The sequence below is a fragment of the Neolamprologus brichardi genome, chromosome 12 (genome assembly GCF_056152115.1).
Source record: "Neolamprologus brichardi isolate AB-2024 chromosome 12, ASM5615211v1, whole genome shotgun sequence".
Classification (NCBI taxonomy): Eukaryota; Metazoa; Chordata; class Actinopteri; order Cichliformes; family Cichlidae; genus Neolamprologus; species Neolamprologus brichardi.
In genome coordinates, this window is record NC_142115.1 from 36,314,494 (window position 1) to 36,342,226 (window position 27,733).

General features: G+C 40.2%; 2 protein-coding genes across 3 annotated transcripts in view; one reads left to right on the forward strand and one right to left on the reverse strand.

Moving 5' to 3' along the window:
- The window catches only part of mapk1 (mitogen-activated protein kinase 1), a 39,539-nt gene extending 22,933 nt beyond the window's left edge, over positions 1 to 16,606 (reverse strand). Inside the window, exon 1 of the mRNA XM_087849500.1 lies at positions 16,240 to 16,606. Coding sequence (XP_087705626.1) covers positions 16,240 to 16,385 — 146 coding nt within the window. The 5' untranslated portion in view covers positions 16,386 to 16,606. The remainder of the gene's footprint in view (positions 1 to 16,239) is intronic.
- A 2,892-nt stretch (positions 16,607 to 19,498) lies between these two features.
- grsf1 (G-rich RNA sequence binding factor 1) lies at positions 19,499 to 27,685 on the forward strand. 2 transcript variants are annotated; one of them, XM_087849505.1, is made up of 11 exons: positions 19,499 to 19,596; positions 19,713 to 19,960; positions 21,087 to 21,231; positions 21,329 to 21,484; positions 21,609 to 21,743; positions 22,558 to 22,696; positions 22,816 to 22,925; positions 24,447 to 24,571; positions 24,645 to 24,780; positions 27,171 to 27,222; positions 27,602 to 27,685. In XM_087849505.1, exons 2-11 carry the CDS (start codon positions 19,760 to 19,762, stop codon positions 27,603 to 27,605), a joined length of 1,203 nt encoding a protein of 400 aa, XP_087705631.1. In that variant the 5' UTR covers positions 19,499 to 19,596; positions 19,713 to 19,759; the 3' UTR covers positions 27,606 to 27,685. The 2 variants fall into 2 exon arrangements, with proteins under 2 accessions (XP_087705631.1, XP_087705632.1); XM_087849506.1 differs by lacking the exons at positions 19,499 to 19,596; positions 27,602 to 27,685 and having other exon boundaries at positions 19,604 to 19,960; positions 27,171 to 27,260.
- Positions 27,686 to 27,733: the final 48 nt, after the last annotated feature.

Consider the following 27,733-nt stretch of genomic DNA (forward strand, 5'->3'; position numbering starts at 1 on the left):
AGCTCTTGGGTCTGCCCTGGGTCTCCTCCACACCGGATATGCCCAATGCACCTCACCTAGGGTATCTCCAGGATGCACTCTAGTCAACTGTCAACTCAATCTCAACTGGCTCCTTTTGATGCGCAGCTCCAACTCTGGAGCCACCAGAAGAGGAAAGCTCATTCCCTGCAACTTCATTCTTTCAGTCACTACCCAGAACTTGTTGAGGTGTTTGGAGGAACGTAGACTCATTAGTAAATCCATACTCGGCTCTCGCTTTACCACAACAGACCGGTACAGCACCACTCTCCCCTCGTTCGTGAACAGGACTCTGAGATACCCAACCTCCTCCACTCGACGCAGCAACTCCTCCCTGACCTGAAATGGGCATTTCACTTATTTCCAGCTGAGAACCACGGCTTCAGACTATGAGGTGTTAATTCTCCTTCCTGTCATTTCACACTGGCCCAGTAAGTGCTGGAGGTCACCTTCTGATGAAGCCAGTATTTAATGGCAATATTTCTGGATGACAAAGCTTTAGTGCAAAAAAAGCTGTGAAACAAATCTCCATTTGGACTTTTGAGTAAAACCTCCTGTTAGCTTTGAGTAACACACAGACACAAGTCTGTGAAATACCACCTCTAATCTACTGATTTGTATTTTTGGGGAGGATTTTCATCTGTCTGGACTCTTATGCTCTGATTCACATGTGCATGCATGTGAAATGAGTATTTTCTGCTTTTAAAAGACGAAAAGTCCACATTTGGAGGTGGGTGGGGTTAAGGGTGACAATCAGACTACATATATTCTCACACATCAATTAGGTTTATGGGGTGAGGCATCATAAATCACTGGATCGGGTCTAGAAAAGGATCACGGTTTAGCCAACTCTAAACAACATTGGTTGCAACTTCTTTTAAAAAGCTCAGTGTCTTGGTTGGCATGCTGAAACGTTTCTGCTTTGTCTGATGCAGAAATATACCTTCTAGTGAAATACATCAGGCACAATGTTGTGCTCATGATCATGTGACCATTTCCTGTTTTGCAAGAGACCAGGATGGTATAAAAGATGAATGCAGATATCAATCGTTGGTTATGAAGCCCTAAGATGAGCAACCTTGCTGTTCCTGAACTGATGTGCACAATTTTCCTTTTGTTTTATTCTTCTCAGGCTGCAGCTGCAAAAAAGAGAATTTGGTGCTTTTGTGGTTCATATTACTGTAAAGTATTTATTAAATGATCACACTGACATAAGGCAAAAAAGGCCTAATACTTTTTGGTTTCAGCTTTTGAAATGCTGTTCCATGCTATAGGAATTTATGACAAACAAAAAGTATTGGTTCATACTGTATTTCACCATATTTACTGAGCCAAGCCCTGCAGTTCCTTGTCCCTTTATCTGGCAGAAGGAACTTTGAGGAAGTACAAAGTACAGGGTTCACCAAGTAGTTTTAATGCAGTTATCTCTGCCTGCTAAGGCAGTTTTGAGCTGCACGGCTTTATCACTGGAGGGTGGACTCAGGCTGCTCTCAGGCACCTGTGACCTTTGAACTCAAAGCTATTACTCTGTAGAGCAAACCTGGTTTAAAGCCCTCATTTTTTTTAGCTATCCTGTTTTGATGAGAAATAGTTTAACTTAGTTTATTTTACCATTGTAATTTTTTTGACCATTTCACTGACCTACATCCATCCATCAAAAAGCATTAAACGTCATATGTGTCTGGAGCAGGGCGATATGGCCAAAAATATTTATCACGATATATATATATATACATGCTCACTGCTCAGGAAGAAGCTTTGTGGGGGTAGGGGGGGTGCCTCCATTTCCATGGAGACAAGAATACAAGGCTTTTCTCAGTTATGCAATAGGACTGTAACCATGACAATATTCATGGTTAGAGTGGAAGGGAAAAAAAAAAAGGGGGGGGGGGGGGGGGGGGGAGCAAAGTTCACTGTGCTTAAAGGGCGACCCATGGTGAGAATGTGGACTGACATCACAGTCACAGGTTTAAAAAGGCAGCGCGAGTAGCTGTGGGGTTGGGCTTCACACCACACTCAGTGCTGCTGTGAGGGGGTTTGCTGCATTAAGAGGTGGTACAGTAGGACTCGAGCGTCTCTGCCATTTACAATCTACTGCTGTGGCCTGCAGTTACTGATTCAGACCGACAGCAAGTCATAACTGTTTATCAGTCACATCAGAGATTACTCGTGGAATTTTTCCTGAATAGACAAATGTTAGTCAGAAACAAGAGAAAAATAACTTTACAAAAAGAAAAAAATAAAAGTGATTGGAACATAGCAGTTCAATAAGCCACACAAATTTAAACACGTCATTGGTTTCCCCTGTTTAAACTGCTTAAATGAGTTCCTAACAATAATATCAAAATTAACCTACAGTGAAATAAATTGACATGTGCATCTGCAACAACTATGAAAACTGTTCTCCTTAACACGACTGCACTGCTACCAGAAACCACTGGTATATTGTCCGGCCTACAGAACACGTAATCTGCATCATTGTAACATAACATGTGCAGAAATAACATTGATTTATTTCTGCACAGAGATCAGTTAAGTTTAATCTTTTTTGAGCTGCTCTCTGAGAAGCTTCAGCAGATAACTGGGCGACACTGACCATTGGCTGCAAAAGCTTAATTCAAGTTCATTGTGATTTATACCCTGCAGCATTTATCATTGGGAACGATCAGAGATTTAACTGCATTTGCATGCTTACTAAAAAAAAGAAAAAAGTTAAAAAAACAAAAGCCTTTCCTGTTTCTGTGTACACTAACCACAATAACCCATTTATAAAAACATGCCAGCATGGTGTTTGTGTCTGCAGGTGCTTTTCAATCAAGCTTACATGGGTGTATGAAATATTGAGCTCTGCACAAGAAGCCATTTGTTTCCCTGACGTCAGCAAAACGCCTGCATTGAAACATACCTATAGTTTGTTTTCAGAGGTAAAGCGCTATAGTGCGTGGAGCTCCTAAACAATATCATTTCACTCACTGTTCGCATTTATAAGTAATAATTAGCAGGTAACCTTATTGCAGCAATTCAGACTATTTAGCACAAACATGATAAAGAAACTTTGAAGAGCATGAGCAGAGAGAAGTTTCTTCCTCAAAGCCATTTCCTCACACAGTATGCATCGCAGTTTTCTAATATATTTGTACAGCCTCAGTGTGGCCTGCAGGGTTTCGTCACAGGCTTTGCATTAGTGACTGGTGGAGTCTATTCTTACGTAGGGGAGAAGCCACTCCTATAATAAAAGCCACCTCTGCTACTATCATAAAAAAATGAATCCACTTACGTGGAATAAATCATTAACTTTCCAGTGTCATTTCAGACTGAAAATGAGACATATATAACTCCAAGAGACTGTATGGAGTCATTCATAACCCCAGCTCTATATTTAGGTGTGCCGTTATGATAGCCTTAATATTTTAACCATTATAGGCTCAAACGTTACTGTAACATTTACATTTGCTGCTTGTTGTCCCCAGTTTTTGACCAATCCCAATGTTTACGAGTCCAGCAGACCAAAACCCAACAGCTGAAGCTGAAACCAACACAAATTTTTGCATTTAAATAAATAAATAAAATAACGGCAGTTATTATTAGTTAGATGCCAGCTATTAGGAAGGCACAATACTGGTGTCAGTATGCCAACCTATGAACTGAGGCATTTCATTCAGTTCTATGTTATTTCAGTTTTATTTTCTAATTTGTCTTACTATAAAACTAGTCGATTATTTTCTTTTACCAGTACAATAAAATTAGATGCCAGTAACATCTGTTTTTACTGATACTGTAAGCCATTTCATTGCTCTCGTTTCTTCACATATGAAATGGATTATACAACCAAATGTATTTAAAAAATACATTTAAAAAAAGTATACTTTATACGTACACACACACATACTCTTGACTTCTTTCTAGGTTTTTATATTTCACTCTCTGATCACAGCTGCTAACATGACATCTAAATAAATTTATACAGTTTATTTAACCTAAAACCATAAAGCAGACTAATATCAGGCAAATGAAGCAAAACCTGAATGCACAGAATCTCACCATCAGTCTTAATGTGCATCTCCACCTGTTACCATCAGTTACAGCTGCCATTCTTTTGAGTCATCAAGTCACAACCCGATTTTTCTAAAGCATGTCGAACAAATTTAAAAAACAAAAAAACCTTTCCGGCATTTAGAATGACCAAAAGTGACTCTGTGTTGCTATGGGTGACTGAGCTTATAAACCCATTAGGAAGGTGTTTACAGAGCTGTTCATCTGGACGTAGTGTTTTCAGTTTCGTCACTCATCCAAGTGACTTTTTCAGTCTCAGCTGACTGCAGGTTTCCCAACCTTATAAACAGTACATTTGCATAATGACTGACACCAGCCCACTGAAGGAACAATGGTGCCAGTTAGCACTGACCACAACATTATCATCCTTCCGGCATACAAGGGTAGGTGCACAGTTTTGCTAAACCAGAAAGACTATCATAAGAAAATTTTGTCGCTCAGTGACGAAAATACTTACGAGCCCCTGAAACGAGACCCAGGAAGTGGCTACAGGAAGAGGGTGATACCAAACCAAACAACCTCTGCCGAAGTGGATGTCACAGCACAGAAGAGCCACCTCGTCAGGCCAGGACTCTGCAGACTATTTACACCTACAGGCCAGTGGACACTCTTTCAAGGATGAGGATGTAGCATCCTGGACAGGGAGGAACGCTGGTTTGAGGGCGGAGTCAAGGAGGCCATTTACGTGAAAAGGGAAAGACCATCTCTGAATCGAGGAGGGGGCCTAAGGGTTCATCTGTCACCATCTTACATGCTGTGATTGTAGCCATTCCCCAACTCTCTGTGAATGATGATCTTTGATAAAGTAGCTTTGATCAGTGGTGGTTGATCAATGGTCATGAAAACTTCCATAATTAAGATTAAGGAACTGACCTCCCAGCCCATTGTTCCTTCAGTGGGCTGGTTTCAGTCATTATGCAAATGTACTGTTTATACGATTGAAACCTGCAGTCAGCTGAGACTGAAGAAGTCACCTGGATGAGTCACAAAACATTTCTCCCAGAAAACGCTACATCCAGATGAACAGAATCAACTTTTGGGGATTTACTCACCTGGATGATTGAGCATGCGTCAAGTAATTTACAGAGGTCAAGTCAGAGAAAAGCACAACAGCAAAACAAAAAACTGTACATGTGACTCACTGAAACTTGTCCCTGCAGCCTATTTTTTAGGCATCTGCTAAGAACCACTGATATAAATGCTTAACATAGGAACTCTCCTACAGATAGCACTCGTGTTTTAATTTCTGACCATAGGCCTGCTGCTTCTCTCCTATTTAGCCACAGCATACCTTCCAGTTCCAAGGCTTTGACCAAACACTTGAACCTCAGATTCAGATGCTGTTTTTTTTTTTTTGCATCAATTCAAAGTCTTTCATTTAAATGAAGCACTCTCTCGCATCTCTGAATGAGGGAAACCAATTAATACAAAAGCTCAAGGAAGACATTTTTCATAGACAACAAATTGTGCAAATGAAAGCATCGCCAGTCTCTAGAATTCAGGACTCAACCTGACCAACACGAGGATTTTGTCAGTGGCTTCATAGTTATTTAAAGCACATTTAGATTTCATAATGATGAACTGTAATTAGAAAGTTGGAATCCTTTAGACTTCTTTCAGAGGATCTGGACTTTACTGTGACTTATTGGTTAGTAAACTCAGTCTTTTGGTTTAAAAACTGATAAATGAACCAAAGTAAGACGTCACACAGAAAATTGTAAAAAGGTATTTTTCCACTGTGGGAGTGAAGACTCTAATGAAGTCCTAAAAACAGCAAATACTCTGACTGTAGCTTTTAAAATGTTGCAATTTTGTGCTTTTAAATTAAATATTTCTGGGGCTTAGCAGAGTCATTTTCATGGATTTCTAGCTCTTTATGTCACTTCATATATGGAACGATTAAAATATATATATCTTAGTTTGTCACAAGTGTTTATTTTAGGGCAATTACATTTTGTTTGTTTATTGAAGCAAACTTGTGATTTGTAGTTCATGCAGATAATTTAGACTATTCAGCTGAAAGGGTGTTAACCTAAGGTAATTCAAAGACAGGCGTGTTTTAAAATCTCTGAAATGAAAACATGCAACTTTTCTTGAGAAAAAAAAAGAATCTTCCAGTGTTCATTGTGATAAACATCCTTCAGAAAAACTTTGCTTGTCAAGCCCAAGGTATGCTTCCGTAAGCATACCTTGACATAAAAATGAGGGCAGGTGATAGTATCAGAGCTAATTCTGCATATTTCGCTGTGCATGAACTCGATATCTGCCTTTTTCTCATTAGGTTGCAAGTCCTAATGTAAGCTCAGCACTGTGGTTTCTGAGAAATGCGGATGCAACAGTAAAACCAGCAACAACATGCACCTTTAAGTCCTGATAATCAGCACAGATATTAACATCAACGCAGCAGAGCAGCGCCTGAATGTTTTACTTCTGAACCAGAAGTCGTCATGCTCGTCTTGGCAGGCGCAGCCACCCAAATTACATCTCCTTCTGAATTGCACAACAGGATTTCAGAGTGTCAAGGCTCTCATTCTCTCCCCCCCTCTCTCATTGGCTGTGGAGTGGTGGTACTGATGTCAGAAGCAGAGGAGTTGCCATGGAGATGGGCACCACGGTGGCATTTCGAGAGGACGAAGCAGAGCATCGGCGGTGGCTGAGAAACAGGCAGGTCAAGGACTCGAGACGGAGTCAGAATCACCAGAGGACGAGAATGACAAATAAATTTAGGATGAAATGTTTACAAGCAACAAGTGTTTCCCATGCTGGATGTCAGTGATACCAAAGAGTATGCTGTGACAACACAACTTTGTATTTCTACACAATACCAAAGCTCAAATGATAGCCAGGTTCACATTATGAGATGCCAGATATCAGAGGTGCTTATTAGTCCAGCGGGTTCTTATATAGGGCTTTTCTACTCTAACTGGGCACTCAAAACACTTCATACAACTTACCTCATTCACACATTTACACAGGAGCTTTTTTTCCTGTTCGTGAGTGTATTTTATTTTTTTTTTTATTTTTTTTTTTTTAAATCCTGTCTGGCAGCTTTTACAATCAGAATTATGATTTGAATACACTTGTTGTGCTAACCACATTTCATGTTTTTTCCATGCATGTATGTTTTCTATCTAACATTTGCACACACCGGATGGATCGCAGAGCAACCTCGGGTTACTATCTTGCCCGATGATATTTGGCATGCAGACTGGAGCAGCCAAACATCGGACCACCTGTTTGTTGAGTGAAAAATTTAATTCCATGCATTTGTCAGTCTAATAAACCAAATAATATCCCAAAGCATTCTGATGCTTTTTGTGTTGACAAACTAAAGAACTATTTTCTTCACAATTAACTTTAAGTTTTTAGTTGTAATTAACTATAATCCGAATCTGGAGTCATGTTCATGTCTTTCTTTTCTATTATATATGTCTGCGCAAGTGTGCTTTAATGTGGTTAATTTACTTAATTTCTTCCATTTATTTGTTTATATAGCCATCAACCTGCAAGAGGGTCAAAATGAGAACACAAAGAAGCTCTTTTTGAATAGTACTGGAGCAGTTTCAGTGTGCTGCTTTGTTTTTACCACAAACCGTATAAAAGATAAACGCCGACACCGTGATGTCACCCACTGGTTAGTTAAGTCCAGTTCTGAAGCCTTGAGTTGAGCATTTTCAGCATATTCTGAATAATCTGACACTTAGAGTGATCAAAATTTACAAAATGGACTTTAATATTTTATTCAATATGACCTGAAACGAGTGAATGAACCCATGTATTTAACCAGAATCCATTTATAGACATGGTGTCTGGCTGCTGTTTTTCTGCAGCCTTCTGTAGGACAACAAGCCACAGGAGTAATCCTCTGGTGGCCATTAAACACAGTCTCTTTTCTAAAACAGGCTTCACTAAGCGATCCCCACTGCATACTAGCTAATATAAAAACTTATCCCCTCCTGCCGTTTTCCTTGTTCCAGTGTGATATGAACAAAAAAAGTGGAATCTGACCAACTATCACCCATCTTTTCAGATGTAAAACTTTTTATAAACATGAGCCACTTCAGCAGCATTCCCCCCATGATCTAACTGCTCATGTGGGCGGGTTGAAAAAGGCAGAGTTTGCCACGGCAGCTTCTGAATATTATCACAGAGGGTGATACAGTATCTTGTGATTGTGTAAGCATACAGTGTTAAGAGGCTCAGTGTACCACCAATCTGTGGTTGTACATCTGCTCATGTCAGGGCTTTCCAGCCTCAACAGGCACCAACAAGAGGTTGTTGAAAGCAAAAATAGGCCTGCTCTGAAAATGACACAGACATACCTCACAGTCGACTGGTAAGCAAATGTCTTCATGCAGCGTACCAACTTAGGTTACAAAGAATCTGCATCATGTTTCAGGGTTTTTTAGAAAAATAAACAAAATGTGGATTTAATGAGAATTCACAGAGAACGAGTATCCTGCTGTACAGTGGGCGACCACAAAGAGGAGTGGGATTCTCGGTCCAAAAATGCGCTCTTTAAGCAGAAGCTTACATCAGCGATACCTGATCTAATAGAACCTCCGTAAACACTTTTCTGATGACTTTATGGGCTCAGTCACTCATTCTGGGTAATAGTGAATAAAACATGAAGCACGATCATTATTAAAGTCAAAAAGGAGAAATAACGTGCATACCGATTTGGTAAATAACTGTCAATGACAAACTAGTCAGATCAACCTGTAGCTTGTCATGTCTGGTTTCAAAACAGCAAGAAGGTGACAGTTAAATGCTCAATGTGAATTTGGTTTAAATAATCCAAAGGAGTTAAACCCTAACACAGTAGAGCTGTAGAAACATAGTTCATAATCTTTAAAAAAAGAAAAATCACACAAGCAATCAGCGTCGTGTGCATCTGTGGCTTTTACTCATGTTTAATCTCTATAGAAAATGCAACAACAGAACAGTGCATCCTGCTTTACTGACTCATCAAGGCCAGCTGACTGCAGCCCAACACCACCATACAGCAGCGCAGCCTGACAAAGAACTGACTGATGGTATTTAAAAATATTTCAGATGCAAACTGAGGGATGTCTGAAGTACACCCTGCAACACTTTCGCTGGCTGCTGCACATCAAAGCTACACGACCAACTGGCTGAAAACCACAGGTCTCAAAAAGAACGCAGAAAGAGGAGTGCAACGAGGCTGAGGCTCGCACAGCACTCGCTCCAACCGCCTCTGACTCGGGAGCACACGCAGCCAAAAATACAGTAACACTACCAGAGTCAGTGAAACGACTGGGCTTCAACCTGAACTTGAGTAAGGACTGCGAAAGGATCACCGATTTGTGAATATAAGCGAAACTGAAGAAACCATCATGGGACGGCATCTGTGTCACTCCTTCAGGCCCATACGGTCTGCTTTACTGTGACGGGAGCGCAAATACAAGGAGCAAAGCAAAAAGATGTTAATGGTAACAACATCAGGTGCTTACACCATACATGTATCAGTTTCTCTATTGTTGTTGCTATTACAAAGTCATTAGATCCTCTGATACTTAGTGTGCACAGTTTGGGCCAGTGCTAGTGCTAAAATCTGAAGCTCAGCGCACCCTGAAACATGTGGCTAATAAAGCTACGGGAAGCAGTCGGTACCGTCCGGAACAATAAAAACCACCTCTAGAAGTAGCAAGAGTGTCTGGACTATAGCTGAGTGTGTCTCCAGCAGAGCGTTCAGACACACTGAAAACCAAGATGACACAGCTCAGCTGTCCAAATACCTGCCAATGTCATCGTGGGACAAAGAATAAGTTTTGAAGTGTACTTAAAAATTTGCAAGGTGGGGGTCAGCCTAATATGGAGAGGCAACTCACTCCACAGTTTAGAAGCTATGACTGTGACAGCTCCATCCCTCCCGTTCTTCAGTGTAATCTTCAGGATATGGGGGATAACTGGTCAGCCGATCTCAGTGACGCTGACGGGACGTAAGGTGTTAAGAGATGTGCAGTTGTTGTTGGTGACAATCCATTAAGGGATTTAAAAAAAAAAATGCAATAATATCCTAAAAAGCACAGGAGGACAGTGAAGAGAGGCCAGAACATGGGACATGCTTTATTGTATAGGGTCTAGTACAGGGGTGGGCAACTCCAGGCCTCGAGGGCCGGTGTCCCTGCAGGTTTTAGATGTGTCCTTGAACCAACACAGCTGATTTAAATGCTGTGTTGGTTGGTAAATTAGCTCCTGCAGTTCTCCAGAGGCCTGGTAACGAAATAATCATGTGATTCAGGTGTGTTGACCCAAGGTGAGATCTAAAACCTGAAGGACACCGGCCCTCGAGGCCTGGAATTGCCCACCCCTGGTCTAGTATATAAGCGAGCAGCGTCATTTTGGACCAATTAAAGATCCAAAAGGGAAGCATGATCCAATCCAACAGGGTGTAACAATAGTCAAGTCAAGTTGCAATAAAAGCAGATGTAACTCTCTCAAAATAAGAAGGACTTGGCCATAGAAACAAGCATTTTTTTAAGGATTTTAAGTAAATCTATTTTCAGGATTTACAGGATTATTTATAATAGATTTAACATAAGGATCCAGTCCAATTATGGACAAATGCAACAAATGGCTCCAAGAATCATGTCCTTGGTCTTACTCTCATTAAAATGGTCATCAAAGTTTTGATGTCACTAAAACTTTCTAACTTTTTAACAAGCACTTTATTTTGCGTGAGGGGCAGGTAGATTTGGGAATCATCAGCATAGAAGTGGAAGGACATGCTCTAACTTTAAAAAAGCAATAGATCAGATGGGAAGTGAGCAGAGAACTGTCCCCAAAAGAGACCCTTGGGGAACTCCACAGAGTAGCGAGATGACTGACATTAAAACTTCTTTGCAACCGCTCTAAAGCTGTACCTTTACTCTCCGCACAGTGCTTAAGGTTGACTGGGTCCAAGGGTAGAATTTAAAAATTTGAGTCAGAAGAAGATAAAAGAGCATTTGAAATTCCTAAAAGTATAAATTATGAAGTGAAAAGCTTTACACATTAATTTTTCTCTGTAGGAAAATCAACAAAATTAGAATTGTTACATCTATTTAATAATTTTTAAGAAAAACAAATAATGCACAAGTTCTATTGTAAAACATTTAAAATAACACCTAATGGCCATACATTTTAAAACCTGTGATTTTTTTGATCAGCCAAGAGATTTTTGTATCACTGGAAATTAAAAAAGAAAAGAAATTTGAGTTTTGAACGAAGCAAAAATCACTCGAGTTTCCCTTTCGACCTGAAATGTTTTGTTCAAACTTGCCCCGATTCATCCCTTAAAATGGACTGAAACATTCCTGAAACTGGTCACAGCATGCTTTCCCTGGAAAGGCCCTTAAAAGAGTACTATTACAGCTACCGCCATTAAATACTGATGACAAAGCTCCAGACAGACAGAAGATCATCATCATCATTAACATCAATAAGAACCCAATTCTGGAGGAAAATATGAACTTTGATGGTTACTGGAAGTGGCACCTGCAGAGACCACACTGACAGAGGCCACATTTCGGTGACGGAAACAAAGTTCATTAAAGAAAAGTTCGAACCTTTCACCCAGTTGGCAGTGTGATGGACAGGGAAGGTGTGGAAAGGCCACAGTGATGAGATCCAAATCTTAGAAGCAAAACTTTAAGCAAGTCATCACTTGTAGGAAATTAACATAAACTGCTTGCCAAGACGACGCCTAGAGCACTGATATGTACATGTTACAGTTCTACGTTAAATCCGCCTTCCTGGAAATTACGTTACAGTGATAGAGATCTAAAAAAGCATAACTGATCTGTTTGGTAGTAATCCTCCATTTAACACAGTTCATCAATTAGCGCAACAGTTCATAAAACAAGATAGCATGTAATAAGATGGACAGGGATCCACTGCATTTAACTTTTGTCAGTGTCAAACCGACACACTGTAGATAGCGTGGCTTAGCGTACGCTGATACCAAGAACCGATCCAATACCACTGTTAACGACCAAGCTCTAGTCCTCACTGTGGGGAAGAGACTGGAAGTCATTCCTTCATATTTAAGACAACAACAGGGTTAAGGTATGCTGCTTTACAAACTGCGTGAAATCAATGTGGCAAATAAATAAATCCAATAATATTTATTTATTGAGCTGGTATTTGTAATCAAAATAATAAATAATTATAATAATAAATAATTTATGGCACACTGGTTGTCAGTTTGCGTAGGTTTGATTACACAGAGGTGTTTGCAACCTATGCAAACATGCTTGTGTTCAGTCCTCCCTTTCCATAAAGACAGCATGAAGGTCGCCATGAATGACGTTGTGCATGAGTAAAATGCTAAATTGTTCACAACTGGGCTGGAACCCTGTTCCAAACATTAAATGCTCTTGCTTCACCACAGCTCTTTGTAACGTTATAAGTTCAGGGTCCTCTGCAACTGTGAGCTACTCTTGCTTATGCAAGAATAGCTCTCAGCCTGGCTGCTTGCGACACTTCCTCCTGGTAAAACAGCTACAACATGCGGACGATGGTCTGCAAAGTTGCCCGTAGGCTCACCACTGAACTATTAAGGCACCAGTACACTCGATGCATTGGTCTCTTCATGTGCCACCAGTATAATCGTCACACAGCCACATCGATGAGTACTCGCCGTTATAGCGCAAGTAGCCATTGCAGTATTCTTCAAAAAACAACAACAAAAAAAACAGTATGCCACTCAGGCAGCTGTGATGTAGAAGGAGAAGTTGTCAAAACCGGAAGCAAAGAAGGTTTTTTCCACTAAGTCTCATCTTTCCAAACTGTGGGAACATCTCCCTGTGTTTACCCTGAGCTTCTATATGTCTCACTAAAACATTGGTTAAAAAAAACAAAAAAAACGTTGTCACCTTTGTGAACGACAGCGCATAGCAAAAGTGACATCACTTTGCTGACACATGCTGTGGCGTTCTTTCAGCTGCTTGAGCACCTCTCACAACTTGATGTTTGCGGCCTAGTTGAAGATAGTGTATAATTGTGTCCTTGCGGGCGTTACCTCCATTTCTGTGATGTATCCATGTAGAACATTAGGTTACTGTAAACTGCAGTAAAACCTTGCAAACACGTGTTACAATTAACATAAAGAAACTGCTGAAGCGGTGAGCAAGACATCATTGGTTTTCAGTCGTGTTAGCTCTCCTGACCACAGTGTGTGGTTAAAACTGAAGTGTTGCAAACATACAAATAAAAGCTAGCTGGATATCAGCGGTAATATTTTCATGCAATAGTGTTTCTAAAGTTGTCCAAGCAGGTGAACTTCTGAAAGTCATTTTAATGTGAGCTCAGCTCTGCAATAATGCTAGCTTTGCAGACTGCAACACGTACTTTGAAGCATTACTGTAAAAGCACAAAGGCCTCTTTACAAGTGAACATCCTCGCATGGAAAAATGTACTTCAATTCGGCTCGACTTGAGCTACGAGTCATTTCTTTGCTCGTACAACTGTAGCTGTGTGCTTTCGGTGGGTTTTCCAGTTTGCAGACGAAAAGGTGCTAAAACAACCTGCTGTGCATCGACACCGTGGGCAGACTGTGTGTCAAAGCCTGTTCTCAGAAAAGCCTGCTCCTCTCTCTAACTACAGAAGACAAAAGAACTACACTGCTGCTGTTTGACACAAGGACAATATATTATGTAATGCAGTACAGTGTGCACATTTAAGGTCAGAAGCATCTCCTCAGGCTAAAGAAACACATGCAAGAAGTGTTTTTCAAAGTAGAGGGTAGAGTTTGATTTAATACACCAAGAAATGTGGACAAAACTAAGTTACCTTTGATTGCCATTCCTGTGTGGGAATGTACACTACCAAGAGAAACCACAAATAAAATGGTGAATAATTTGAGTTTACGCTCTACTGCACTACTGATAGCATACCATTAGGTAGAAAGTGGATAGAAAATAATGCTTCTGTGGTCTATCTTTCCTGCACATTCCTTCATATACTGCTTGTAATCTGCCGTCAGCTACAAGGAAAACCCCTTGAGATACTCCCACAATACATTTTCCAGGCATTTTATGCAACACCAAGCAACTTAAACAGAGGACTAACCTCATGTAGGAACAAAAAGAAAAAGGAAAAAGAAAGAAAGAAAGATTTAATGAGGTAATGTCAGCTCACTATAAAGCCCACACACTAGCCGCATTTCCAGGATGCTTTAAATGAGGTGGCACAGGAAATCTGAATATTTGATTGAGAAAACTGGCCTAGAAAACATTAGGTATGACTTTCAGGCTCATGTGAAGCCCTGTGCAATAATTAAGATGATATTACAGGGGAATGTGGTGCTGCACATGAGACTGAACATCTTTTTTTACCCAATTTATTTGCAAAGCATGTATTTAGACTCTTTACTTAAGTCTCACTTAAGCAGCCTGAGAGTACTAACACAGCACCAAAACAAACTTTACATTTCAAAGCAACATTAACAAAGCAAATGCAGAATTAATATCAAATCATAATCATTGATGATCACTTTAATAATGCAGCTGGAGATGATTTAAATGCGTCTGGGTGCTTTCATGTATACATAAAAGCTGTTATTGGATTTATATTACAACCTTTAAAATATTAAGAACCCAAGGCTTCAAGATAAATCAAAATTACATTATTAGCATCTAGAATGTAGTAGATTAAAACTGCATTTCTGTAAATGTTTAAGTAAATGTGGCAGAAATAAACCTGAAGACACAAAGACACATATAGAAACTAGTGTGTTGATTAAATTACTGCACATGTCACTAGATGACTACACGCAGCACGCTACAGAAACTGAAGTAAGAGACATTCTTATTTTCTGTTACATTATTTTTTCGACGCCACGCTACTCTCTGCTTCTACTCAACTACTTTTGTATGGAAAGAAATTAAAACCTGTTTACAGCTGAAACACTAAGGTTACATTACTCATATTAAGAAATCAATAGTTATGCTCTCAGAGCATCATGAGTACATGACTCCAGGTACCTTTAAGTGGAGTCCTTTTTTTCTTTTTACATTAAAGGTTTGAGTTTATTGTAATTTTCCACTTCTAATCACTACATTGTGACTGTGCAGTGAACCATGGCTAACAGACCCAGAGTAGCACCGCTGCAGAAGCCTCAGGCAGAGAGCTAACACACAAAGTTAGTATAATTAATTATGGTTTGCAAAAACAAACTATGCATTTTTAGAATATCTGCTATAGCTACAGGAAAACCGGTGACAAACATAAATATAAATATTAAAATAAAGATAATGGGAAGCATAACTGACACTAATGGGTCGTCTTAGTGACTTGAGGGTTGTTTTAAAACAGACACTTTTGTATTTCGGTCCACTGGAATAAGTGGAATTAGCATTTTTGATTAAAGAGTCTAAGTACTTGTACAAGTATTGTTATTCAATCCAGTTATTTTAAAGCCTCGGTTTATCCACAATTATAACAGTAAATGACACTGTGTTAGTACACATAAAGTACAAACAATTAAGTGCTAATGGCTGCGATATTAAACTGATAAACACAATGAATCCATATTCTTGATGTGACATTGTAATGTATGAGTTTCCTTTTACTTCAGGAACTTTAAGAATATAAAACATGTTTACAGCATCTGTCTAGTTAAACAGGATAACGATCTTTAGCCGAGTGAAGAATCTAAACAGTTTTTTCCATCTCTTTGCGAAACAGCTATTTAGTAAAAACAGCCTTAAACCTTTAAGCACGATCACTTTTCATGTGCACAGAGCTTCACGTGAGCATGAAAAATCACACCCAGTGACTTTTTCTACTCTGCATTTATTTCTGATCAAATGTTCTGATTCCCGCGGGCCCCCCTCTGCGGACCCCACTTTAAAAGAAATCCTGGAAACGCCTCTGTCCGCCTGAAGTGATCGATACCTCAGATATCGTCCACCCTGTTCAGCATTGATAACAGCTAAAAGTAGCCACATAAAATGAACTTCCAGGCTAGTATAATGCCATGAAGTCAGCGACCACCGTCTGGGATTTAACTGCCGTCTTCCTTTAAGCAACATCGGCTTCTCGCTGTTGCTTGCTAGCCAGCCGAAACATGACAGTTAGAAACGGAAAAGATGCGGGTTAGCCGCCGTTTACGTCGGGCTAAAATCAAAAGTGTCAGCCCGAGACACTTCGGCTACAACTTACCACACCATCCCGTAGGCGCCTTCGCCGATGTAGGAGAGGTTGCTGTACCGAGGCCCGACGTCGAAGGCCTGCCCGCGGACCAGCTCCGTTCCCGGCCCGGGGCTCGGGCCGCTGCCAGTTGGGGCAGACACCGCAGCTGTCGCCATTACGAGGACTGTCTTTTAAAAGGGCTTTTAAATGTAAAAAAAGAGCGACTAGGATCAGAAAACGTGCGTGTCTGTGTTTATATCCGACGCCGCTGTGACTGCAACAGGGTGTAGAGTGTGGCGGAGGCCTTCCCGACGTGTGGAGTGTTTTTTTTCCTTTCCGTTAACGTGCGTTCAGAGCGACCACACCGCGGCTGTGCTGTCGCAGGCAGGAGCGCGCAGCAGAGGATGCTGCTGCAAGACATCAACGGAGGCGGTCACGTGACTCCGGTCTTTATTTATTTATTTTACTTTAAAAGAAAAAAAGCTTTATTTTTATTCTGCCACAGAAAGGCTGTAACGGACTTCAGATAACATTTACGTCATTTGAAACATTACAAATACTAAAAAAAGAAACTGGGCTCTTGTAAATTGGAACTTTATCAAGTGGGCTATAAATGCAATTGTAATATTATTTATACTATATTATATTATTTTATTATTATTATTTACCTCTACTCTGATGTTGGCTTTGATCTACCTGTTAGCAGCTGCAGAACAAGATTACATGTTCTTTTAAAACATGAAAAAACACCCCAAAGTAACACTTTCCCGATGAAAGTAGTTACTTTCAATGCATGAAGTGTAAACTTCATCCTACTAAACTGCATCCTACTCCTTTTCGAGCACACACATTCTGTAGACATAGATATATACATGAAAACTTGATGTTTGTTAAGTTTTGTTATTTGTTTTTTCTCTTGTTATTTCAGTTATATTTGCATATTCAAAATAAAATTCTATCTATCTATCTATCTATCTATCTATCTATGAATTCGACCTTTGCAAGTTTGTTCAATAACTAAATAAGTTTGGTTGTGGAGATATTGAAAGACAAAAATGTAGTCAAGTGACGAAATGACATATCTACATGTCCTAATTTTCTCTGTAACTGATGAAATTGGTGTTTCTCAATGTCACAATATTTCTAAATTATGATCTGATCTGGCATGCTGAGCTCTAAATAAATTCAGTAAAGTTTTAAGGACATAAAGTATAATAACTTATACATTATTTCATGTGCAGCCTTGTCTACATGTAGAGACCCTTTTATTTCAGGTTTTTACATAAAAAAGAAAATTATCACCTTCTTAGCTATTTTAAAATAGATTATAAAAATAAGAATTTTCACATCAAAGTTACCTATAAAAATGATGATGATGAAGTTTTAGAATTTATTTATTATAACATAAATATAACAAAAACTTATTCGATCTCTAAAGAAAGAAAAGCGGATTTAACATCAATGACGCAGCTTCTACACATTTTGTTGATGCCACTGGTTAATTTTGGAAGGTTATAAACACTTTTATTTTGCATATAATACTTTCCATCTGCAGAATTTCATTAAATGTTGCACCATAGGGGGGCACCTTAAAAAAGGAAGTTGTCATGTTCTTTAAACATGAGCTGCTTTCTTTTACCTTTTAAATGAGTGTGCACTCAATGACTTACCTGGTTAAATAATGTTACATTGACACACTGCACCACCTGGTGGTAGCAGATTGTATTATGCAAAAGTGCAGCTCAGGTAGCTCAGGTATAATTCAGCTTCAGCTAGCATCTCTTCCACACAGTACACTGATGCTTTGGGCATAAAGTCATAGGGTTTCTTTACATTCTGCTGCTAGCTTTAGTTCCCTCTGGTTTGTAATTGTTTAACTTATTCAGACAAACCTTTAAAGCATAAATAACCAAATGAAAAATAAGTGAGAGAAAAGAATGAAAACCTTTACATTAAAAAAAGAAGAAGAAGTGCTGAACAACAGAAGGTTCGAAGCCGATTGTTTAGAAGATATGAAAATACCAAAAACCACGACTAACCACTACTTCCTCATTATCTCCACAGAGTGAGATTTTTACGCACATACTCGTGAATGAGGCCCTTCATAATACCCACACCGACCCACACCTCTAGATGGCAGTGTGGGTTAAATACTATGTGAGAGAGGAAGCGCTGCAAGGCAGAAGTTGCTAAAGATCAAGTTTGCAGTAGTTCACAATAACATCCCGTCCATTTTGGCCCACTAAAACAAAAGAAGCCAGTCTGCTTCTCTGATCAACAAACTCGTATTTAATATCTAAGGCAGAAATGAAGTGTCTTTAAATAACCACAGCAATATTCATGTATAATGACAAATATAAATGTGAAAAATCCAGCTTCTCTTTTTGTGGCACATTTGTATAACTACTGATGAATCTGTTGTCACACAGTCTTTAGCAGTTTGCACCCATCACAACCAATCCATGTGAAAGAATCTAAAAATAAAGTTAAATAAATAAATACATACATAAGCAAGCAGTTAAACATTTAAAATATATCATATCTGCTTAATTATCAAGGATGTTTTGTTCTTCTTATCTGGGCTGCTCCCTTTAGGGGACATGACAGTTGATCACTTGCCTCCATCTCATCCTCTCCTTGGCATCCTCCTCTGTGACGCCAGCCCTCTGCATGTTCTCACTACATCCCTGAATCTCCTCTGTGGTCTCTAGATTATTTGAGCTGAGCATTTTCAACTCTGCCACTCAGATGTGCCACCATCTCCTAACCATAGATCACAACAGGTCTTACTAATATGTTAATCATCCCTTGCACTTGTTTTTCTATAATTCAGTCACGAATGATAACAAATATTATTTTAATGGGGGGGGGGGGGGGGGGGGGGTTGGTTGTTTCTCTCTATTATTGTAACGTCATTAACTGAAAGCATGAAGTGCTTTAAGGTGATTTTGTTGTGCATTAGTGCTATATGAATAACATTTAATTGAAAAAAATTACATTTTGAAAAAAATAAAAATAATAAAAAATAACAGTTATTAGCCAGGTTATTATACTTATAAAATCCACTAACACAAATAATAAAATAAAGACTTGAGATGTCCACATGGCCAAGTCAACTGCTTTCTGAAAAGCTGCATTCATGTCGTAATTTCTACTGTGATTTCTAAAAAAAAAAGGTTCTCCTGTCAGATACCATATTGAAACTAAGAAAAGGTAAACCAAAGCTGAACATTTTTAAACCATAGAATAGAATTATGTCGAAAGAGCAGCGTCCTGCCCTTGAAATAGACCTTTATTGTGAAAGTCCAAACCGGATATTGATAATGTGAAACTGTTAACTATCAGTTTCACATTCTCGAGCGCTGCCCTTGACTGTCACCGACCCACGTGAGTATGTTCACTTACAGGTTATCGTGATGCTAAGCCGGTAGCTAGCTAAGCTAACCGACTACATTAAGAGAAACCCGATCTCACACCGTTCGGGCGTCTCATTTCTTTTGCAGAACAGACTGTCTGTTATTGACCTGACTTCCGGTTTGGTTCGGCTACGATGTCCTGCAGCGGTAAATCTCTGTGGTTTTTACTGCGGCGGTGTGTCGCAGTCAGACAGCTAACGGTACCGACAGCTTCACGCATGTGCGGCTTCACTCAGCAGCGAACTTTGATTTCGGCGGCCCGGACAGCCTGTCTCCAGAGACTGTGCGAGCTGCAGCCCGCAGTTAGAAGCAGCCAGAGCCGCTTCTGTACCAAGGTTAGTCTCAGAGCAGCCCCGCATGGTTTAGCATGTGTTCGGGTCACGGAGGCAACTAGAGACGGTTAAAGACCGAGAAGATACTTTAAAACTGCTCTGAAGATGCTTCTGGAAGAGTTTATTAACGCTACGGGCGTATGTTTTGGTTGGGGAGCATCAGACACTTAAATTCGTGCTTATATGCGAAACTCCAGGACAGAAATATCCCTGTTCATGTAAAGGAAAGCACTTGTACCAAACCCACTTTGGCAGGGGCTAGTGTGAGGGTTCCTAAATTCTGGCGTAGGAGAGCAGTGGAGGAAATGACTCTCAGAAAAAAAGAATAAGTAATTTCTAATGTGAGCTATTTCTCTGTGGTCTGGCTATGGTCAGTTGACCTGAGCTGGTTCTGAGGTTTACCACCTGCCTTCTACAGTACGTACAATTATTCTACCTGAGCTATCGTGGCTGCTTTCCGACTCCTAGTCACTATAAAGCTGCTATAATTGTGGGATTTGACAGGTGTTACTGAAGAGCAGCATCAACTTGAATTGACGACTACATGGTCCTTCTAGCAGCATGTCTTTGTCATTGAAACACATCCAGGCACTTATTTGGGCAGCTATCCTGAAGCATTATCTAAATTAACTTTCATTTCCCTTTCACTAAAAGGGGTATAAAAACTGTATGTACAGAACCCCAAAAGACTGATTCTGGTCATCTTAACGTAGAGTTTTCAGTGGGAGAAACGTTTTGTCACTCATCCAAATGACGTCTACCACCACTGTTTCTTTCTCAAAAATGTTCCTTTAATTTTTTTTCACTGCAGCATCTCTTTCCTAACCTAGCAGTTAACAGAAAGACGCAAATACAGAAGTCACAAAGTCCTTTACAATATAAAATCACATACAATTAAAATTGTATCAGTGGATAAAACAAGCCTGCACAGCACAATCTCCATTGGTCCTTAGCAGCTGTTAAAGGTTGGCGTAGTTCACTAATACAGCGACGCATCAGAGCATGAAAATCTTAAACTCCGAATCAGGAATAATGAGTTACAGTAATCAAGGTGTGATGAATTGAAAGCCTGTATGATCGTTTCCATTTCACACTGATATATTGATTTAATTGACTCTACATCTTCCAGACAGGAGGAACCTATGAGGATGACTACCCACCTCTGCCGGCCTATCATCCTGAATCAGAACCAGAGACCAGGGAGGTTTACATCGTGCAGGTGAAAGGTCTCCCGTGGTCCTGCACCACTCAGGACCTTCTGCAGTTCTTCTCAGGTGGGAGTCTGAGGAGTGGCACACCTTTACTCTTTAACTACACAGTATATGAATAAATTAAATGAAATTATTATTTTTTGCCATTACCATGTACCAGAGTGTAGGATACGTGATGGGGTGAAAGGCATCCACTTGACTTTGGACAGGCTGGGGAGGCCGTCAGGTCGAGCCTTCATCGAGATGGAGCACGAGGAGGACGTCAGCAAAGCACTGGAGAAGCACCGGCAGTACCTCGGCCCACGATACGTTGAAGGTTTGTTCCAAACAGGAAGTCCTTGATTAAGACTGATGGTTTGAAGGAAAACTCAGTTCAGTTTCAGGGTCCTGACAGCATACAATTTATTTATAATAAATAAGAACACGTTCTCCTGTCTCAGTGTATGAAGTGACAAACGGTGACGCTGAAGCCATCCTGAAGAAAGCCACCCAGCCTCTAGGAGCTGATGGCGTGGTGCTGCTCAAAGGGCTCCCCTTCACTTGCACTGAGGATGACATTGTCCACTTCTTTTCAGGTACACTGTGTTGCTACGGATGATCTGATATCGTCGTGTTGGTGTTGTCCCCAGATCATCATGAAAATGTTGTTCGAGGTTCAACATTGCAAGTGACCAATCACATTATTGTGACGTTATTCTTTTGCGTGCCAAGCCATTCGTGCATTTATGAAATTCCAGTGTTGCAAGGACAATATCAATTCTGCTTACCGTTTATTAAAGGGTTAGGGTTAGGGTCCGTTGATCGGCAGACAGAGGCGGTTTCTCGCAGCTTAAGTACAGTTTTTTATTTTACGCCGGTTTTTCCCGAAGTCGCAAAAGTATGACATCACAACATTCTGATTGGTCACTTGCAATGTTGATCCTGGAACAACATTTAGTATGATGATCTGGGAACAACACCAACACGAGCATATCAGATCGTGCGTGTTGCTACAGTATGGGACTCTTTTCAGTGCAAACTCAGTAGATTTAGTTGCAAAAAAACCCAAATAAACGTTAACTATTGAATTTAAGTAGAGCTTGGTAATGATTTTGGTTTATTAGTCTGAAGACAAGAAAACTAAAGCAAAATTCTCAGTGTCTGTGGCTAAATAAATGTTTTCACTTACTGTCTTGGCAGTGTCCTGCTTAAGTTTATTTTTAAAAATAATTTCATGCATGATTTGGTAAACTTGGTAAATCACATTCGTAGGATTCATTTGTTTCACCTCCCAACATGAGCAGCTGAGGCTTTCAGTTAGAAAACTGGCACTGAGCCTTTTGAAAAGGGGAAAGTATGAAAGGGGAAAATAATTAGATCTACTTTATCTTAACAAGCTGTATTTCACAGGTTTGGAGATAATGGCGAACGGGATCACCATGGTCACAGACTCCAGGGGAAGAAAGTCTGGAGTGGCTTATGTGCAGTTCACGTCTCAGGAAGCAGCCGATGAAGCGCTGCAGAGAGACCGAGAGATCATAGGGAGCAGGTAGGAAGCTTCGCTGACTCTCGAACTCACCTGGATGTTTCTCTGGTGACCAAGAAGAAGTGCACTCTTTTATTTTTCGTCATGTTTGTTGCTTCGTGTGCTGTTTCTAATATGTGCAGATACATCGAGGTGTTTCCCAGCAGAAGAGATGAGATTCACTCGACCCGGAGGAGGAGAACGAGTCCATTTCCGTCTCAGTCCAGGCCTCAGTCAGTGGACGGGAGGAGTGGTGAGGGATTTTAATTGGAATTGGAAAAACGTGCAAATCTTACACTTAAAATATGAATATAAACATAAAACAAATAAAAAGAAGCACAGCAGGAGTGGCTACAACAAAACATTTGTGATGTGGCTCTGCAAAATATCATGTTTAACATTGTTTTGAAAAGAGGCTCAAAGGCTTCGGTGTCTCATTTAGTCAAACAACCTCTCGCCTCACATCCTCTCCTCAAATCTCTGCTGGGAATAAAGCGTGTTTTATAAAAACAAAAATACGTCCGCCTGTGTACATGTGTTAGTTTGACCAGTGTTTCCCAGTGAACTCTGCTCTAGCTCCTTTCCCAATTCCAGCCTACTTGTCGATCAGTCGGCATTCGGTAGACCAGGGGTGGGCAACTCCAGGCCTCGAGGGCCGGTGTCCCTGCAGGTTTTAGATGTGTCCTTGAACCAACACAGCTGATTTAAAGGCTAAATTAGCTCCTCAACATGTCCTGAAGTTCTCCAGAGGCCTGGTAACGAACTAATCATGTGATTCAGGTGTGTTGACTCAAGGTGAGATATAAAACCTGCAGGACACCGGCCCTCGAGGCCTGGAGTTGCCCACCCCTGCGGTAGATGGATGCATTTATGGGAAAATAAATTACACTTAAGATGTGACAAGACAAGTTACGGATTTAACGAACAGGTAACACAGAGAGGGGTTAAACCTCTTCACGTGGACACTCTTACACGTGCCAATTCAATGTTATAAACCATATTTTAAAAAAGACTTTCTTGTTCTTTACAGGGTAGAAAGCATTTAAATGACCTGACATATGCAACACAGTTGGCGCCCTCTATGGGTTCAATACCGTGCAACAGGTGCTGGTAGTGGCCCGTCCCTCTGGCATGTTAATTCTGACTGATTATGCTACCCTGATAATTTCAAGCTTTAGTCAAAGGAGCTTGCAAGAAAAGCGTCTGGACTTCTTTAAGTTGCTTGAAGACGTTTCACCTCTCATCCGAGAAGCTTCTTCAAGGTCAAGGTTCTAAGGTCAAATGGTGGAGAGTCCCAGATTTAAACCTAGTGGGAGTTTCCCCCCACAGAGGGACAAAAGGACCCCCTGATGATCCTCTAATTGCCTGAGCCAAGGTGTGAAACTGGGTGTGGGTCCCAATCAGCCAGAGTTTCAGGTGAGCTCGTTGTGAAACCTGGCCCCACCTTATCATGCGAATTCCTGAGGTCAGATGGCCCAGGATGTGAGTGAGCGTTAAGGCATCTGGTGAGACGCCTTAACGCCCACTCACATCCTGGGCTTCTCGGATGAGAGGTGAAACGTCTTCAAGCAACTTAAAGAAGTCCAGACGCTTTTCTTTGCAAACTCCTTAGACTACGATGACCTGGATGACTGAGAGCCTTCACAGACATTTCAAGCTTTAATAGCTCCAGTGAATATTTGATGATATTTGATGATAGCCATTTATGGAAGTTCAAGCCTAAATGATACATGAGCCTGGTTAACAGACAGCGGTGTAATGGGTCCTGTTTTAGCCCCTGAAAACAGATCACCTGCTTCGCCTCCTCCGTCACTTCACCTTCAGAGCTCCACCGTACCGCTACACTACATCCACGTGAGGGGACTTCCTTTCCAGGCTTCTGGGGAAGACGTAGTGAAGGTAAAGCTGTTCACGTGTTGAGACAATGAAGCTGAGTTTGGTGATTTCACGTGTCGGTGTGTCTCTCTCGCAGTTCTTCTATCCTCTGGCCGTGTGGAAAATCCTGATCGAATGCGGTCCCGACGGCAGGCCGAGCGGAGAGGCGGACGTTTACTTCCACTGCCACGGAGACGCCGTGGCCGCCATGTCCAAAGACAGGATGAACATAGGTGAGCCCGTTGGTGAGCTTTTCACACTATTGTTTATTTTTGCTTTTAGTTCAACTCTTCACCAGGGCAGCAGCTGTCGATTGTTTTAGTAATCAAGTAATTTATCAACTAATCGAGTAATCGGATAAGAAATACTTTTGTCTTATAAATGAGCAATAATACATTTTCAAAAGATGAGTTCAGAATGAACTTCTCATTGATTTCCATTTTAGAAACTTGAATGTTTTAAAGTTTAACTGCATATAACATCTGTCAAAACCCCGAAATGAACTCTTTGATCGTGCGCCTCGTATTAAAATTACATTAAAACATTTTTAAATGCAAAACTATGGAAATGATCTCGAGTCAAATGTCAGACTTGAATAAAATAAGATACAGATGTAATCTAAACTAAGGCATAACAACGTTATCTTTACTCCGTCTTCTTGGAAAACTTTCTGACGTTAATAGGAGGCAAGTTTTTGTGCTGCTGAAAACAGATGTTATATTAACCTTTTAAGACCTACCATAGAACAAAGTCCGCCAGAGCTTATATTATATGTTTACATGCTGTGGAGCCATTTTTGGGAGCATTTCAAGTTGCTATACATCAATACAACCATTACAGCCCAGATTTTAATAATATGTCTGCATTAAGTGCATAGTGATTACATAAATTGCAAAAAAAGTGCAATAAACTACAAAAAAATGTAAAATCGTTTTTGCTTTTTTAACATATATTTCTAGTTAGAGAAATTTAAGAGGCTTATCCCTCAAAACTGTAAATACAAAAAAGTTGCACAAAATAGTTTCCCACCACAGGAAATTTATTTTGAGTGTCTTCATAGTTTTACTTTTGAAATACACCAATTTTTATATACTGCAGGAAAAACGAAAATAAATATTATAATGCAAATTTGCAAAAAAGCAGCATATGCATCAAAATAAACTATTTCCAGCAGTCCAATATGAGTCCTAAGCATCCCAGAAACGACACAGAAAGTCATAAAGTCAAAGATAACTTTTAAAAACACCAGTATAGGCTCATGAGGCCCTGATGGTAAAAAACTACATTTCCGCGAAAATGACGTCACTTCCGGTTTCGGGCAGGTAATGGTGGACATGCAAAAGTTCGCGCTGACGTCTAATCCAACGTAGGAAGTGTTACAAACAGCTGATCGGATCAGCAAAGCGTGTTTCTGGAATATTATGTTTTGTTGCTGCAAGCGCTTTTTATGCAGTTTTTGCAAAGCTATATGTGGAAGGAAACTGTGACCGAGGACAAGCTGATGGCATAAGATGTAAGTACAACTCCTCCGGTTTCATATGCAAAAAAAATTATTGCGCTAGCTTACGTGGTTGCAGAGCTACCGGGATTTAAAAATAGTTACGCAAAACGGAGCGTGTCCGCTCCGACCGGCTTTAAAGGGTTAATAATAATGCAGCATCCAAACCAACAACGCTCAGGTCAGCGAGTTTAATGGCCCTCTGCATTTTTATGGGATTGTGGAAAAAAGCTTTAGTTTTTACATTTTTAAATATTACAATAATTAATTAACACAGTATTTGATATTGTTTCTCTTTCAATATGAAAAATGTTATGAAAGTATTGAAATTAATGTGGTCTAGTACACCCCAATTCCCCCTTTAGACTCACCCCTGTTTGCTTCTGTGTAAAACATGACGCCTGCCGTCAGCCTTCAGCGAGCTCTATAACCTAACTTGGTCTGGGATCAGACCAAGTTATCAGTTCATCTACATAGTTTTAGGTTTGCTGATCAGCTGCTTTGATGAAAGACTCCTTCAATGGTGGCCACAGGAACAGCTGCTGTGAGCTCCGCCTCTTTGCTCCTGGCAGTGTGTAAACAGACTCCGCCTCCACATTAAACTGCCAGCATCATCGTCGCTGCTGTTGTGTTGTCAGTGTTTCTGTGTGGGCTTCATGTTGTCAGGCTTTTTATTCTGACACGCTTGTATTGCAGGTCTGTCGTCTTTGTGGAGGAAAGAGTTAAAGTCAGAGCTGCTCTGAACTTGCAGGATTTTGGGTCATAAAACAAATCCTAATATTATAAATGTTCAACTTGTTGTGTGATTTACGGAAAAACTGTTGAGACTCATGAAATTAATTCATGATCCACCGTGGGAGTATATTGTTTATTGAATAATTATGCCAAACTTAGCCCCAGATGTTATAGGGATGCATTTAAAAGAACAGATTTTCATTTTTAACCTTCTCTCTCCTGAATGTCTGTGATAATGTTGTAAATCAGAAAAACAAGAATAATTTGAGTCTTCTCTGCTCTTTATATATTTTTCTATGATCCAAATAATATTTGTCTAAATGTCTAAAGCGTGTCTTTGCTGCTTACTGATCGGTGGCATATTGACTTTGTTTGGTGCTTCTCTTTCAGGCGAGCGATACATCGAGTTATTTCTCAACTCTGTTGCAGACGGTGACGGCAGGTAGGAAACATCTACCATCAGTTAATTTAGTTTTAAAAGAGACCAAGTTATGCATAAGACAGTGGAGTGGCCCTATTTGTGTAAACCAGTAATCACTAGAGTCCAACAAAGTGCCGTTTCCTTTTTCTGAGAAAATATTTGGTCTCAAAGTCTTGGAGAGGAAAGGATGCAAATGCATTTGTTGTGTCGTAGACAAACTGCTCTGAGGTCCGTACAACGATCCTTCCCTCTTCTTGTTTCTGATTCATGGACGGATCGACTGATTTTACATGTAGAACTAATATTAGAAAATATGAGGTTAAACACGTATTACTGAGCTGCTCCAGAGAAAAACTTGAGCTGTCTTGACTGAGCGCGTTTTGTTTTCCCTCTCCTGCAGGTGAACATTGACACACAGGATTCCCGTATTTATTTTCCAGCCTGACGTGGACATCGAATAAACATTCCTGGTGTCAAAGACAAACCAGTCCGTCTTTATTTAATCAAATGTAATATTCCTGTGATGCTTTTT

What these genes read in the sequence shown, in the direction of transcription:
- grsf1 (XM_087849505.1), top strand. Translation starts at nt 19,760, where the DNA reads ATGTCCTGCAGCGGTAAATCTCTGTGGTTTTTACTGCGGCGGTGTGTC. An exon ending in CGAGAGATCATAGGGAGCAG is followed by an intron (nt 22,697 to 22,815) that starts GTAGGAAGCTTC and finishes TAATATGTGCAG; the next exon opens with ATACATCGAGGTGTTTCCCA. An exon ending in CAAAGACAGGATGAACATAG is followed by an intron (nt 24,781 to 27,170) that starts GTGAGCCCGTTG and finishes CTTCTCTTTCAG; the next exon opens with GCGAGCGATACATCGAGTTA.